Here is a 15,000-nt window from a genome sequence, read left to right as displayed (position 1 = left end):
AATAAATACCTCAATAAAGCAAAAGAGGTTTGGGAATTTTTATTTCCTCTTGTTGCTGCGAGGCCTAAACTATTTAAAACCATAATATTCTAGCGTGCGTCTGTCGCAGATGTAATGTAAGCTCGACTTGTTATGAGTGGTTCTTACCGTATATTAAATTGTTTTTAAGACACGCAGTGTAATTGGTGACTCTCAATAATGTGGTGCAATACTGAGGAGTTTACCTCACTGATCTCACAACAATAGAGACAGGATGTATCCGTCTTTATTTGTTATTTACTTGAAGCAGTGGGTGATGTTGGCGAAGATATTGTGGATCAAAAATCATGGATTGTAGCCGTGGGGTGTTTATTGAATTATATCATGTTTTTGCCATGGAAAAAGAAGAACGTAAACTGTAAGGAACAACACTCTAGACTGAGCAGTCCGTCCTCCAGGTCTGACCTCGAATACAGGAAGGTTCTCTTTCTGCCCAATCACAACATGTATCTTCTGCTCCCGAAAGGACCTGATTTTTCCTGGCCCACCTCGCTCCGATAAGATGCGCAACAGGACTCGATCTCCAGGCTGTAAGCTTGAAAATCTCACCTTACAATCATACTGCTTCTTCCAGGCAGCTGTCGATTTTTAAAGAATCACGTGAGAGACCAAACATCTAGTCAACTTGTAGAATAGATGACCGAGCGAACTGCACTTGCGAGGTGGTCCAACAGTTTCTCAAGGGCTTTCTATTGTCGTCCCCCCCCCCCCCACCCCCCAACAAAAGGTTGTGGAGAAGGTACTGATCAATGTTTAGAGTGTACTTTGATTTTACGCACCGCTCTGGCCACACTGTCAGGTTCTGCTTGCAATAACTGAAAGAGTTGGTGCGCTGTTCGTGAAATCTTTTGGTTGTACTGCGGTAATACCCCAGAAGGGCCATGTTTTCCAAGGGTAGAACTGCCTCAACCTTTTTTAGATCTCAGTAATCGGCAACCTGAAGCAAAAACTATTTGTCTTTGGCGTAAGCTTTATCCCATGGGTACGCAGATGTTAAAGCACTTGTCGGATATGATTAACCTGTTCTTCAAATGTTTTTCCGTAGACTATGATGTCATCAATGTACGGGATACATATATCCTATCTAAGAACAATAAGACAGTGTTCCTTAAAAATGCTAAAGGGGCTTCGGTTTCAACTCCATTTAAAGGACACTTCACTGTTAAAAGTACACTTCCGCCTAACAAGTCGATTCACTTGTGCATGTTCCTGCGGCGACAAATGACTGACAAATGTCTGTGACCGTCCCCTGTCTTCTAGATACTTTTGTTCTGCCAAAGTTGATTTTGCCTAACAAAGAGTAAACCGTTTTATTAGACAAGCAGTACAATTATTGACAATCAATAACGAGGCAACACGGAGGTTTTAAAAGGGATTTATATTCTACCTCACTGAAGTTTTGAATGATTTCGGCAGAGATGTTGTGGATCAATAATTATGAAATATAGCGGTTAAGTGTGTTAACTGAATAGTATCATATTTTTGGAAAAACGATAAATTTACGGAACAAGGTCTTACCTTTTACGTCACTGTCATTAGACCGTCGAAATCTAAACCACTTGAAAATCAAACGATACAAGAGCGCCTGCTGCCGGCGCAGCCCCTGTATTTCCCTAATTTGTGAAGGATCCGCTAGTTTGCCCGAAAATGTGATCTTTGGTAACCAAGTCTTTAGTCATGGAAGAAGTAGTATACCCGGTATATCCTGAAATAAGTACAGGGAACCCACACAATCTGTGTTGGCGTAGCCGTTTGTACTTTTTTAGTAAATGCATTCAATTAACCTTAATTTGCTTTATCTGTAGCGTTATGTCTCACAATATGTGTATGGATCAATGCTACATGAAAATAAACCTTTTATTTCTTAACCTGTGGTATCTTGTTGTTGATAATTTGATCAATACAGTAAACGGTAAACTCAAAATCCTCAAAAAGGACTAAAACAAAAACACTTCTGAGACAAAAGGACGACAAGATACAGCAGTTACGTTTACGTAACGTGTATTTAACATTGATCCATGCCTGTCTTTTTGTAGAAATCTCTGCGGGTGTAGTAAATACATTTACTATAAAATTAAACGCAGTTGCACAAATAAATTGCGTTTGTTTTAGATATGTACCTGTTATAGACGTATCAGTTATATAAAAGACAGTTACAATAAAGCATCCATTAATGGTAAATTTGAGAGGGTAGTATATGTAAGGCCCAGATTTGATTCTGGGTTGTGAACTAGGATTTTTTTTTTTTCTTTTAACTAATAACACCGAAAAGTGGCATGGCATGTTTGAGAGGTGAAATTTTACACCAGCTTCCCTGCACTGCGCGTTACCCTGCGTCACAGACAACACTAAACCTCTGGCAAATTATAAGTCCGTTTGCACGCCAATGCCGAAATCCTTGTTCTGTGTTCAGCTGTGTACCAGAATGATTGCAGTACGCGCCATGGTTGGCTTTGACATGTAAAAAAGTCATTGTTCAGCCTGTCAATTAGGTTGATAGTAAATTCGATATAACGCACTGCCGGTAATTCATTGAGTCTGTTGGAGGTCCGGAACAAGGATCTCGGGGTTAGATAACGTCTGCGGAGTAGGTTACCGCGCATATATTTTGTGAACTTTCTCTACTACAAGTAATTAATTATATATCTTACTTATTTGTTTATTTCTTCTTCGTTTTTTTGACTTACTTAATCTTTTTTAGTCAGATGGAAAAGCAGCACCTCAACCGTACAGCTTACTAATGAAAGTCAGCGTAAATAGTGATGTTCGTCCCATTTTCAAATTACCCTCGGTGAATAATGGCTTTGGTTGAAACATTAAAATAAATTCGATAGAAGAGAAAGTCAAAACAATTTTCGATCTCAAGTAGTTTAAGGCCTGGGACTTAGGGGTTTACCTGTAGAAAATAATTTATTGCCTATAACTTCGGCATAGATGATGGCCCTGAATCAAAATTTGGCACACAAAATTAAATATTATTAAATATTTCTAACTCTTCATGTTTGCAATGACCGTCCATTGCATTTCAAGAAAAAAATTTGAGGAAAACATCATTTAAAATGCACAAATCTAATCTAGAATTATTTCAAACTTAAATTTTAAACTTCGCGTACATTCATTCCTAACGTAGAAAGTTATAGATATGTTTATCCTCTTTCAGAAATGCCAATTTCTTTGTCCAAATAAAGTAAATTCGCCACCAATTCACCAATTTCCTTCATTTTCAATTTTTGGTCACGCGGTGACATGTCACGTGTCCATGATTAGACGTTAAGGCACAAGAAAACCTCAAGATTTACTTTTGGGGAAAATTCATTTTGTTCTAGGCCTCCTTGCGAGAGATTGTATAAATCATTCATATTCTCCGAACACACCTTTGACCCAGGCCTTAAACCCCTTGAGATGTCAGTTCCTTTTTCTGGCCTAGCAGTGACGTGTCAACTGTGTTTTCAATATGCCTTGTCGTCGTAATGTCTGCGCGTTTGTTTCAAAAATTTAAAACTCTTCAAATAAACAAAAGGAGATTATTGGCTAGGATGGAGAAGTTTAATAATCTTAAGTTGTGTAAATATTGAACGTACGATAACAGATATAGGTTTGTTACTGAAAGAGCGATTTAAATAAATCTATAATAATAGTAAAATGAAATCACTCATTGCCAAATGTCTTTACGTAACTGGCTAGTTTCATTAAACTCAGGCTAAAACAGACCACCATTCTCTCTTGACCTCCCTTAATAATTTTATGTTCTGTTCGGTGCCAGATTTAAGCTTATATCTATTATATTAGCTAAGCTATGCACTGCAATGTTTGCCCAAACCGATAAAGAATAATATTGAACAAACTCCTCCGCGTTAAAATGCCTAAAAATAATTCGGTCACTTATCAATCAAGATGAGATAATTTACATTGATTACCCCGAAAATTTTTTTTTTTTTTTATCTCTTTTTTCTCTGTTTGTTTACACGTATATGTCGTCAGTGCTTACTTTTGCGTGTTCTAGGTGCCAAGGAATTAAGGCGGCTCAAAACTCCTCTAGCATGATTTCCCCTGTGGAGCATTATTCTTGTTTTTTGTTGGTTGTTGCTACGGCAATTAAATAAAAAGAAAGCACGGCGAGTTAAACAAACATGTTCAACTTATTTTATTCGCATAATAGGTTGAACAACAACATAGTCAGATACGTATAAAGGAAAAAAAAGGCGACTGGGTCTAAAATTATTAATACTTTCAGGATTTGTGGGAATTGAATTAACGCCAATCGATTTTGAGAAAAAGAAGAAAGTGAAGAACATTTGGTACTATATCATGGCACTCATGGGAAAGACTATATTTATTCAGTATATATATATATATATATATATATATATATATATATACAATTGTAGTTGAATGATACTTTAACACCTGAAACTCTTGAGTTTATAAATTACTTCAATTGATTTCTATTTTTGGAGCATACGATTTCTTGAGGGGAAAAACATATAAATAGTCCTATTTGGCAGAAGGAACTATCCTAGATGAGCATAATTCTCTAATGGTCTTCCTCCGCTGTTTGAGTAGAAGGTACTTATCTCTTATGAGACACCTTGTTATTTACTTTAGTTCGTTACTTACTTTTTAGTATTACGAAAACTAACCTCATTATTTTAGAATTCTATGTAAGGAGAAAAGTTCGTTACTTATTTTTTAGTATTACGTAAACTAACCTCATTATTATAGAATTCTATGTAAGGAGAAAAGTTACTTAATATTCGATACCCTAGATACGTTTATTTTTTTATCTTGCATGTTTTGAGTTTCTTCAGTGACTAGATTTCTTTTTTTCCAATTGAAACATTGCATTGGTAGTCATGATGTTTTTTTCTGTTCTTTCTTCTATGGATATTTCAGTTGAAAATAAATCATTGATTTATTGCAAAAAATTCTATAGTCAATCTTTGTCTTTGGATATGTAAAATCATTTTTTCGACACTTTAACCTTGCTCTGTGCTAGAGTTCAGAATAGGAAAAAAATATATATTGAATGTTTCCCCATGGACAACTACACTGTAGTTCATAATTATTAGCTCGCTAAATATGGGTGGCTCTTATGGTTGTTTTTGTCTTGTTTTGTTTTGTTTTTTTCCTGCACTGATTACTTAGTCTATTTCTTATTCTTAGGTTCACCAGTTATATACATCGAGAAACAAAATGAAGGCCTTTGCCATGCTTTTGATGATTAAAATGGTGTTCAGTGCGCCAATCAATTCTGACGGTAATCAATAGTTTTTACTTGCTGGTATAATCGTTTTTTTTTATGTCCCCTTGAACGTTTAATTGCCTTACGTTTTATCTGCAGAGCATCTTATTATTATTATTATTATTATTATTATTATTATTATTATTATTATTATTATTATTATTAAATCAATAATCAATCCTTCACTGCACTCGGTGTACTTGAATATTATAAACACCCCCATTACATAATATAACATTATTTGTACAATTTTTGTTTGCAGAAAATCGTGACATTAAAGATCCAAATTTGTTTGAAGGAGACATGATTCTTACACCTGAGCAGCGTGCTTATGCCATGATGGGACTGGACGTTTCTGCACCTAACAAACAAGGAGGTGCGAGTAGAGGTCCACTTTGGCCTAACGGAGTTTTGATCTACGACATTTCACCAGTACTTGGTGAGCCTTTTTCTTACAACACAGTACCAACCAATCAACGCTTAAACCAAACAAAAAACTCACTGATTTCGTACAAAACCTCTGATTTTCTTTAACATAACTTTTCTTGTAGCTAATATTCCAACAGCAATGGCAGCCATAATAGCAGGGATGGATGAATGGAGCCGTAAGACGTGCATCCGCTTTAGAAAACGAACAACTGAGACGGATTACGCCTATTTTAAATATGGCTCGGGGTAAGAAGTGGTTTCCATGATGTTTAAAACTAATATTCCCAGTGGTGTATGAAAGGCTGTTTTATATTATTATTCATTCAAAAATATTTCTCCGTTCCTGATTGGCTTAAATCCTACGGCAGGAACAGACTCCTACCGATGGATAATTCTTTACAACCACCTAGTGTGCACAACACTTGGAAGACGTTTACGATGTAAAAGGTGAAAGGTAAAGCAAACATGATCGATAACTCGTGACAGTAATAACTAATAATTTTGAGGTAGACGGAGCGCTCATCCCCCCCCCCCCTCCCCCAGTGCCCTCTCTTCATCAATGCTCCGTTTTAAGGGTATTTAAAGCTAGTCAAAGCTACACAGAAAGGAGAGAGGTTGACACAAGGATGTGAAGTCACCCCGGGGATCGAACAAGGGACCTTGCGCACTGAAGGCCGCGCACTATCCAACTGTGCCACTCTTGCTCCCATAAATGTAGAATTATTTTGAATGAATATTAAAACAATTAATGCATTTGGCTTTCGTATGATCTGATGAATTGTGCAGTTTTCGGAGGATGTTAGGAAGCTTAAGCCACAGCGTTTTTGAGCGACGGACGTCAACCGCATTTTTTTGCATCATTGGGGAGTGGTTTGGTTGAGACTCTCGGGTAAATCGTCTTTATAAGAGAAAAGACACTTAACAATACAAATTTGTTAGCGTCAAGGCATATAAAAAGAGAGAAGGCCTCACTTCCGGTTGACGTGTCTGCAAACTTAGTCACGTCTGTTGAGTATGCGTCGCTCAAACACGACTTTGCTTAAGCTCCCAAATATTCGCTCGGCCTCCTCGATCTCCAGAATTTTTCAGATCATACTTAGCCTCATCCAATAATTTCTCGATTTATTTAGTTTGTGCCAATTGAAATAAATTGCTCTTTCTTCCCTACTTTATTTCTTTTTTTCTTCTTCTTCTTCTTCTTCTTCTTCTTCTTCTTCTTCTTCTTCTTCTTCTTCTTCTTCTTCTAAAGACAAATATAATACACTACTGATTTTCCCTGTGGATATGTGGAACGATAATCATTTACATATTTTTATATTACGCAGCTGTTTGTCGCCGGTGGGTAAAATAGGATCCCGTCAGGACATTATTCTTGGCAACGGGTGTTGGTACAGAGGCATTGTCGCTCACGAAATAGGTAATATAAGTTAAAACCTTGACACTCAAAGTTATTTCGTTTGTTAGTTCGTTCGTTCGTTCGTTCGTTCGTTCGTTCATTCACTCATTCATTCGTTCGTTCGTTCAATTAATTGATAATCATAACCGTATTTAGTATATACTCAAACATTGGATAGCGTTTTTCGCGCGCTCTGATTGGCTACTCAATCAGTGAATATCCTGCACTATTCACTGATTCACCTCCAGTTCCTCCGAGCGAGCGACGCCAAACTCGCGTAAGTTGCAAGCAAAATGCTTTCCCGATTTGCTGCCGTAAACAAACAAAGAAATAAAAAAATTTCGGAACTAATTAATCAAGCAAGCTGTTCCCGAAATACACAAAGAAGGTGACGAAGTTCGGTTTGGAAGTTTTTACAGGTAAAGTCTTTATTATCTTTTTGACTCGAATTTATCGATAAAACTGGCAAAAAAGTTTTTTGTTTACAAATGCAAATTAAGCTCAAGTCTTGCGTCAATTTATTTAGTTGATTTGTTCATAAATAAGCTTAAAAGTAATTTAATAATCTTTTTACATAATGATTTTAAATTTAAAAAAGAATTCACAACTCCTTTTGAAAAAATTTCCCCGCAAGAGCTACACAAATGTCTTCAAAAGTTTTATTTGTCGGCAAGAAAAAGGGACTACCGCGGCCGTTAGGTCATTGCGCGCCAAAATTCTAATCGTTGGCAACAGTAAATGAGTTAAAAATCATCTTTTTTGTGCTCAATTATCTCTGTTTTAGTCAGTGGCTAGTGGTGGTTATTTAACTTGCCGCTTCGCGCGGCCTCGGTAAATATATCCACCACTAGCCACCTCCACTTCGGTGAATAATTGTTATATATTGTAATTTAGTTATTGTTGATTTTCGGGTTTGTTATTGTTGAGTTGTCATAGTAATAGATATAAAACCTACAATCAGGGACAAAAGTAGTCGAGACACTTGTTTAAAACGGGGGCTTTTATCTAACATTTAATTCATTTATTATTTCATTCCTTTTAAACGCCATAAACCCCCTCACCCCCTGATTCAATGTTGTCTGAAGTAAAAGAAAGACTTGAGGGTCCAAAATACAACATTGATTTTTTGGGGAAGGGTTGGGTAGACAGGGGAAGGGGATAGGTATGTCCACTATGCAAAAAGGGGCCATTTTATGGAAGTGTCTCAACACTTTTGTCCCTCGTTGTAGCTAGAGCGATACTTCCCTTTGGAGAGTAAGGTGCATTAAAGATACTATCCAAATATCACTTAAGGTGACTCGACCCAGTTATTTTGTGAGGGTACCATCCTACTTTGAAGCTGTCTGGTATCCCCATCTTTTCTACGATCGCAAGTCTAACATATAGCATGGATAACATATAGATCAATCTACAATATAGCATAAAATTTTTGGCGAACGGAGTAAATGTCACGTGGTTATAGTGCCAAGCCTCTTTAAGGTCTGAGTCGAAATTCTGCTGTTGCCGGTATTTTCGTGAAAATCTCCCCGCTACATATAGTGCGCATTAGTGCCTTGCGTTGAACGGAGTTTCACCAAAATAGCAAAGACAGCGGTGTCCATATTTAGGTCATAATTTATGTTAAAATGATAAGCAAACTTTACACGATTATGACTAATAAACTATGAGATTTATCCCTTTATTTTGAGGATCTTTATAACATATGGGCCCTTGCAAGTCATAAAGACAGCTTTAGGGCTTTGAAAATGGGCGTGATTTCGAGCAATACAAACATATAGAAATTATAGTTTTACCTATTTGTTGACGTTTGTCAGCGTTTAGAGTCCTACTCACAAAAATGCATTTTCTTTAAAAAAATCGTCGTAGTTTTTTTTTCTTCAATTTTTTTTTTCAGGGCCTCAGTTGATTAAATAACTACCCGGATTCTGAATTTCGTGATCATTGAAAAACTGTGACATTATCTTCTATAAGCCCAAACTTGAGTAAATATTGAAGATTTTTAGCGTTTTGGCTGAGTTTGTCCCTTGGGAGTTTTCTATTGTTTCTAGACTGTCATGATACAGCATTCTTATTCATCACGCGTGGAATGACCGCGCTTGCCCAAGTAGATTAATGCCTGGTTCTAAGTTATTTGTGATTTTTACGAACATTTTCCAAAAACCACTGTGAAAGACACCCGTGAGGAATGATAGATGATAAAGTAAGCTAAACTTAAAAAAAAAAAAAAATCGGCTGAACGGGAAGGAAAGCTTTCCACAGGAATTTTTAGTCCTAGTTCCATATCTTCCAATGACAACGCAATCGTAAGAAATTTCTATACTAAGAAAGTTTACTCTTCAAAGCTTTCAAAGATTTGCTGCCAACTTGAAGGGAATTTGCATATGATTTCCGTTGAATATAGAACTGTGCTCGACCAGTAGTTAAGCAAATCATTCTGACTGCATCATAACTGAGCCAACAAACAAACACTATAACTGATCACTTTTACTCCTGCTAAGTCACAAAAGTTGATCTAAATCTTGCGAACGTAGAAGTTGAGGACTCGTACACTTTATCAAAACTTAGAAAGAAATCGAAATTACCTGGTCACGTCATAGACCACGCCCTCTATTGTTCGAAAATTGATGAAAATGAATCCCATCGCTTGCTAAGCGTCAAGCTCAAACAATGCGTCTAGAATACCAGCTTGGTACAATTCAAAGCGTCACTATTTGCAGCGGAGCAATTTTTGTTCATCAACTGGTAGCAGAACTCCTATTACTAACATTTTGGTCAAGAGACAGACTGAGGACGGTAATACAATTTATTTTACATTTCCCAGATGAATAACTATAACTTTTTAGTCTACACAGACTACGTCACAACTACCTAAAACAGTCCAAAAATGCGAACTCGTTTTAGTAAACTTATGTCAATAGAATGATGAATAAAACGTAAATAAGATTTCAGTGAAATATGTACTCCATTGGTTGCCCCTAAACTGGTTAATTTTACGCCAAGAGCATACACCATGTCCATGTCTGGGACACCCTTAAACTCCCCTTCCCTATCCCCACAGTCTGTACAGACGAACTGGTGTGCGTTAGGTGTACAATGACATCGTAACCAAACTTTCTGACACCGATAGGTTTCTACTTTCTATAGCAATGGCATGGAGGCTTCGCACGCTTTACGGAGGAAGACGCTCTGCTAAAAACATTTCTTTTTACAGGGCATTCTTTGGGTTTTTACCACGAACAATCTCGTCCTGACAGAGATATATACGTTTCTATTTTGTGGGATAACATATTGCCAGGTAAGTACGTACTGAATTATTTAAAAATGGTGGGGATGACAACGATGACAAAGATGACGAAGACTGACGACGACGATTCCTTTTTTTAAGTATTCATGTCAATGGTGATAAAATTGACATCAATCACAAACGAGACGGGTTATAAAGAAAGGCTGTTATCATAACTAAAGCAAAAAAAAAAAGAAAGAAAGAAAGAAAAGGAAAAAGAAATCGTAAAAAATATTCACGTTATCATTGTTTGTTGTGAGGGCATCAACAGTCGCTACTACATCCAAAAAAGTGACAATGACAACTTATGCCCATAATTTCCCATTATCGTCTTTATGATAAAAAATTCCTCATTTTATGTTTCTAAAATAAACAAATCGACTGAGATATCCTGTATTGGCAATTTTTTCCCACTTGATTGCCCCCCCCCCCCCCCCCCCCGAGAAACCACGTGACATGGCTTTTAACCCATCACTCTTTAAGCGCTTGCAACGATGGCGGGTATCGTGAATGAGGTCTATTGAATTGATTCCTTTTAGCACGCCACAGCCTTTTGCTAAATCAAATGTCGATCCTAGTTTATTATCCCCCTGGAACAGTTTGCTTAAAGTAAACTATGTCTTCAATTAAACGTTTCTCTTTCAGATAAAAAATTTGCCTTTGCAAAATACGGCAAATTTTATATCGACTCTCTTGGATCCCCGTACGATTACCGCAGTGTGATGCATTATCAAGCAAACGCATTCACTAAAAATGGACTGCCCACTATATTGGTTAAACAGCCAGGGGTACGTGAAGTATAATATGTGATCATTAAAACATTAAAATAGCAATTGATATCAATCACAACCTTATACCTTAGTATCAATAGCAATCGTTTTAAGATTTAAAAACTTGTTTTCTGATGACAAATTCAAAAATCATTTGTGCAGATGATTATAAAAGAGGCTTATCACGACATTACTCTGAAAATCGCAACCAACCACCAGCTGCTATAGAATTATTCCATTTTATTTCTTAATTCATGGTTCTCTTGCCTGCAAATTGCTGGTTTTAGCTGCCACGCCATCGAAAACAAACAAACAAAACCGTTCATTAGCTTAAGTCCAGAACCTGGGAAAAGACCCTTGCCTAGATTCAGGTTGATCTAATTTTTCCGTTTGCGAGATACTCGAAGAAACGGTTTAGCTTTGTATGGAGACACCATGTTGGTGCTCCTCCGAAGAGGCACTAACTAGGAGGCCAGAAACCAGCTGAAAAATATGTTACCAAGTTTTGCTTTGAAAGCGTGAATTCACCCCTCGTGAAACTCATGCGCATTACAGCAATACCTTTTTTTAATACAAGATTGTTAGGATAGCAAAATCCCCCAAAATAAGTCACTTTTTTAACCTAAATGACAGCTCTCTCGTTTGCCACATAAATGCCTCGTCATGCAAAAGTTTAGAAATTTCAAGCGCACTCCATCATAAAGCGAAGAACCCTTTCGAAGTGAAAATGACGTCCGGTGGAAACCAGCATTACATACCTGTGACATTCGACTTTTGGTCTAGTATTAATTTAAAAAAAACCTAAACAACAACAATTTCTTTAGTTCCAGAACATCATTGGTCAGCGAGATGGTTTAAGTGTTCTAGATGCAGATCAGGCAAAGAAACTCTACCGATGCGGTATGAATTTTGTCTCTTTTTTTTTTTTTTCTTTAAAAAGTGCAGAAAAAAATATATCACACACAACAAGGAAAAATATCTTATTAAACATTTCCTGTTCATGGAGGACGAATTCATTTGTCAAAGAAATCCATGGTTTATTAGGAGCTTATTAGAATATTTCAGTGGATTAAGTCTGGGTGTATTAGGTTAAAATCTATTTGCTTTTACAAGAAGATGCAACCGTCCTGTACAACTGAATACGGCTAATCAGCTAATTGAAAAACTCTATCTAAAAGTTAATCAATAAACTCTAGATAAGAACATTGTACTAACTGTTTGCAATGAAAATAAAGAAATCAGCTGCATGAGACTTACTGGAGGGGATTAAATAATTGTAGGGCAGGGTATCGGCAATTGTTAACTCACTTTAAAACGATTTAATTGTAAAGTAAAAAAAAAAATGCTTAGCCTCCGAACAGGATTCGAGCCTACAACATCCTAAACATTTGGCAGGTATTCTTTTCACTAAACTACGAGGAGACCGATGGAGAGCAAGTTTCAGTATTCCTTGAAACTCATACTGCATAGAGCGTTTTCATATGACGTTATCACCGCCATGTTGTTGTCCCAAAATAATATAACGGCGGCTATATTGGTTTCCCAAGCCAATCCAGTTTGAATTGAACTATTTTTTTGTGTAGACGAATTCCTTTGTTCCAAAAGATTTTTAAGCTGCTCACCACGTGAGTAAAAAAGCTCTCCCTTGCTAACTTGTCTGCTAGGATTGTTTCCAGCTGTTGTTTTAAGAAGAAACAGTCTCCACATGCTTTTCTATTTGCAGCCTTTCCCGTCGGAGTTAACACAATGCCGCCACCAGTGACGACTGGAATTCCTATAACTACCAGTAACCAGCGTAAGTACAACTGGTTGTTATATTCAGTAGAAGAAGTAAGTAGAAAACTGCTCTAGGTATCAACAGAAAAACATTTGTTTTAAAACAGGAACTTTATCTGCTGTTTGTTGTAATTATCATCAAATATGTTTGGTATAGTATAATGAAATGTGTCCATGGAAGTGGCATCCCTTTCTGGTGGATACTAACTATGACTACCTTGGGACTCAACAACCCAAGTTAACCCTACTCACATCGGAGGAGGCTTTTCTAGCCTCCTTCCCCTCCCCCCCCCCCTTCACCCTCGCTAAAAAGCTCAATGAAAAACCTTTCAACTATGACCACTAAAACTAGCGACGTTTCCTAAACATTATCTGGAAACATTTTAGGGAAATTCAACAATATGACGCCAGATTACGTCAATCAAGTTATGCCCGAAAGCTGGAAATGATGAGTACATTGTTCTGAGTAATTTTATTAGCTGTAGCATGAGCGGTTTTGAAGTTATAGAGGAGGCCCTCTGGAGTCCCTCAGTCACAAGAAGAACGAAAAAAAAAAAAAAAAAAGACCGTGTGAATAGGGTTAAGAGCTTATAATTTACAGTAAATAGTGCACTTAGCTCATCCCGCTAGCTTATGGGCACTCTAGCCAAATAATTAGAAAATTAGTAATTCAAATAGAACAAAACATTATTTAAAACCCCAACTGGCGTGGTCGAGGATATTTTGAACTCGGTGTCAGCGTCAGCAAGAGCTGGACTCGAAACCGGAACCGCCGGATTAAGTGCGAGTCCGGCGCGCTATAGGTCACGTGACCTCACGTATGATTCTATTTTCACACTTAAATTAAGAAGGTATGCTAATATATTCGTATTTACTCCCATCTTTGATTAATGCTCTCTTTAATTTTGCTCCTCTCCTCTTAGAAAACTGATGCACTGCATGACCGGAGCAAACACGAATTGCGCACAATGTAAGTAGGTTTTTTGGTATACCAAACAGGCTTTTGGAGGGACGATCATATACAACCTTTACTTTACTTCGTTTGATAGCAGGTGGCCTTGGCCACATCATTATAACTATAAATTTTTGTAAGCCCTAGATAGCTATCAGGTATTTTTATTTTATTTTATAATTTTTGTCAATTTGATAAATCTGTATGTATAAGAGATCTTCATCGTGAAATTCTATTTAAAGAACATAAAGCTTTATGAACCTCACATTTTGGAATTCGTATTTAATTCACTTTACGTACGTGCACGTTTAGTACTTCGGCTTCAAACAAAACAATGATTTTATATCGATTTTGTGTCTAGCATAAGCAATATCTTCTTGAAATTAAGTTACTGTGGCCGATTTATTATTTTAGTGTATTTCCCTTAACAACACAATTCTAGGCAGAAATAGAAAAATAACTGCCTTTGTCTTTCATTTCAGGGTACCGGAAATATATCCAGTTGGACTAAATTTGTGACATTGTCTGATTTTGAAACATAATAGAAGATAACAAGATGCGAAAGAGTAAAGAGTATTTAAGTCAACTTAACTGATACTCAATAAAATATTTTAAAAAAATTCCAAAATCCTATCTGCTTTTGTTTCTGTGGAGCTTAAACTAGCTTAAACCACAACAGCTAAACAGCATCGTTCTGGGTCCTATCCATATCGTGATGACTTTTGGCCAAACCACCGCTCCTCAATGTATCACCAAATCGTGGCATACATGCATTTGGTAACTTTCTTTTCACTATTTCCCTATCAAAATTGACTGTAAATACGAAACATCATGCAAATCAAATGAGTTTGTAAGAATGACACCATAGTAATACTAGAGGGAAGTGGTGCGGGCAGTTATGAAAACCGGCAACAACGCAAACAGTGCACACGAAATTTCCAAAATAGCAGACGGAGGAGAGTGCGGTTCAAATCGGTGTTGCATTTTATTTGATTTGGGTTCAAAGGAGTCAAAAGAGTAAAAATTTTAAAAAAGGGGGGGTCACCCGTCTACAAAAGCTACCCTGGGTATGTTAACTAACTTTTCGTTCATTTCCTTACGACACGTAGCGAA

General features: G+C 36.9%; 1 protein-coding gene across 1 annotated transcript; it reads left to right on the top strand.

Annotated features, from left to right (window-relative positions):
• The first annotated feature begins 5,205 nt into the window (after window positions 1-5,205).
• On the top strand, window positions 5,206-13,906 carry LOC140948444 (zinc metalloproteinase nas-6-like). The gene is made up of 9 exons (XM_073397687.1): window positions 5,206-5,296; window positions 5,544-5,720; window positions 5,833-5,956; window positions 7,036-7,127; window positions 10,318-10,401; window positions 11,035-11,177; window positions 11,984-12,059; window positions 12,883-12,954; window positions 13,859-13,906. The coding sequence occupies exons 1-9, from the start codon at window positions 5,233-5,235 to the stop codon at window positions 13,864-13,866; spliced, it is 840 nt and encodes a 279-aa protein (XP_073253788.1). The 5' UTR covers window positions 5,206-5,232; the 3' UTR covers window positions 13,867-13,906.
• Window positions 13,907-15,000: the final 1,094 nt, after the last annotated feature.

Source organism: Porites lutea, chromosome 1, assembly GCF_958299795.1.
Source record: "Porites lutea chromosome 1, jaPorLute2.1, whole genome shotgun sequence".
Lineage (NCBI taxonomy): Eukaryota > Metazoa > Cnidaria > Anthozoa > Scleractinia > Poritidae > Porites > Porites lutea.
Note: the sequence above shows the minus strand (reverse complement) of the source record. Positions and strands in the feature narration are given on the sequence as shown.

Coding starts and splice junctions, on each gene's coding strand:
- LOC140948444 (XM_073397687.1), top strand. CDS start 5,233: ATGAAGGCCTTTGCCATGCTTTTGATGATTAAAATGGTGTTCAGTGCG. Junction 5,957..7,035: donor TATTTTAAATATGGCTCGGG/GTAAGAAGTGGT, acceptor TATATTACGCAG/CTGTTTGTCGCCGGTGGGTA. Junction 12,060..12,882: donor AAAGAAACTCTACCGATGCG/GTATGAATTTTG, acceptor TTCTATTTGCAG/CCTTTCCCGTCGGAGTTAAC.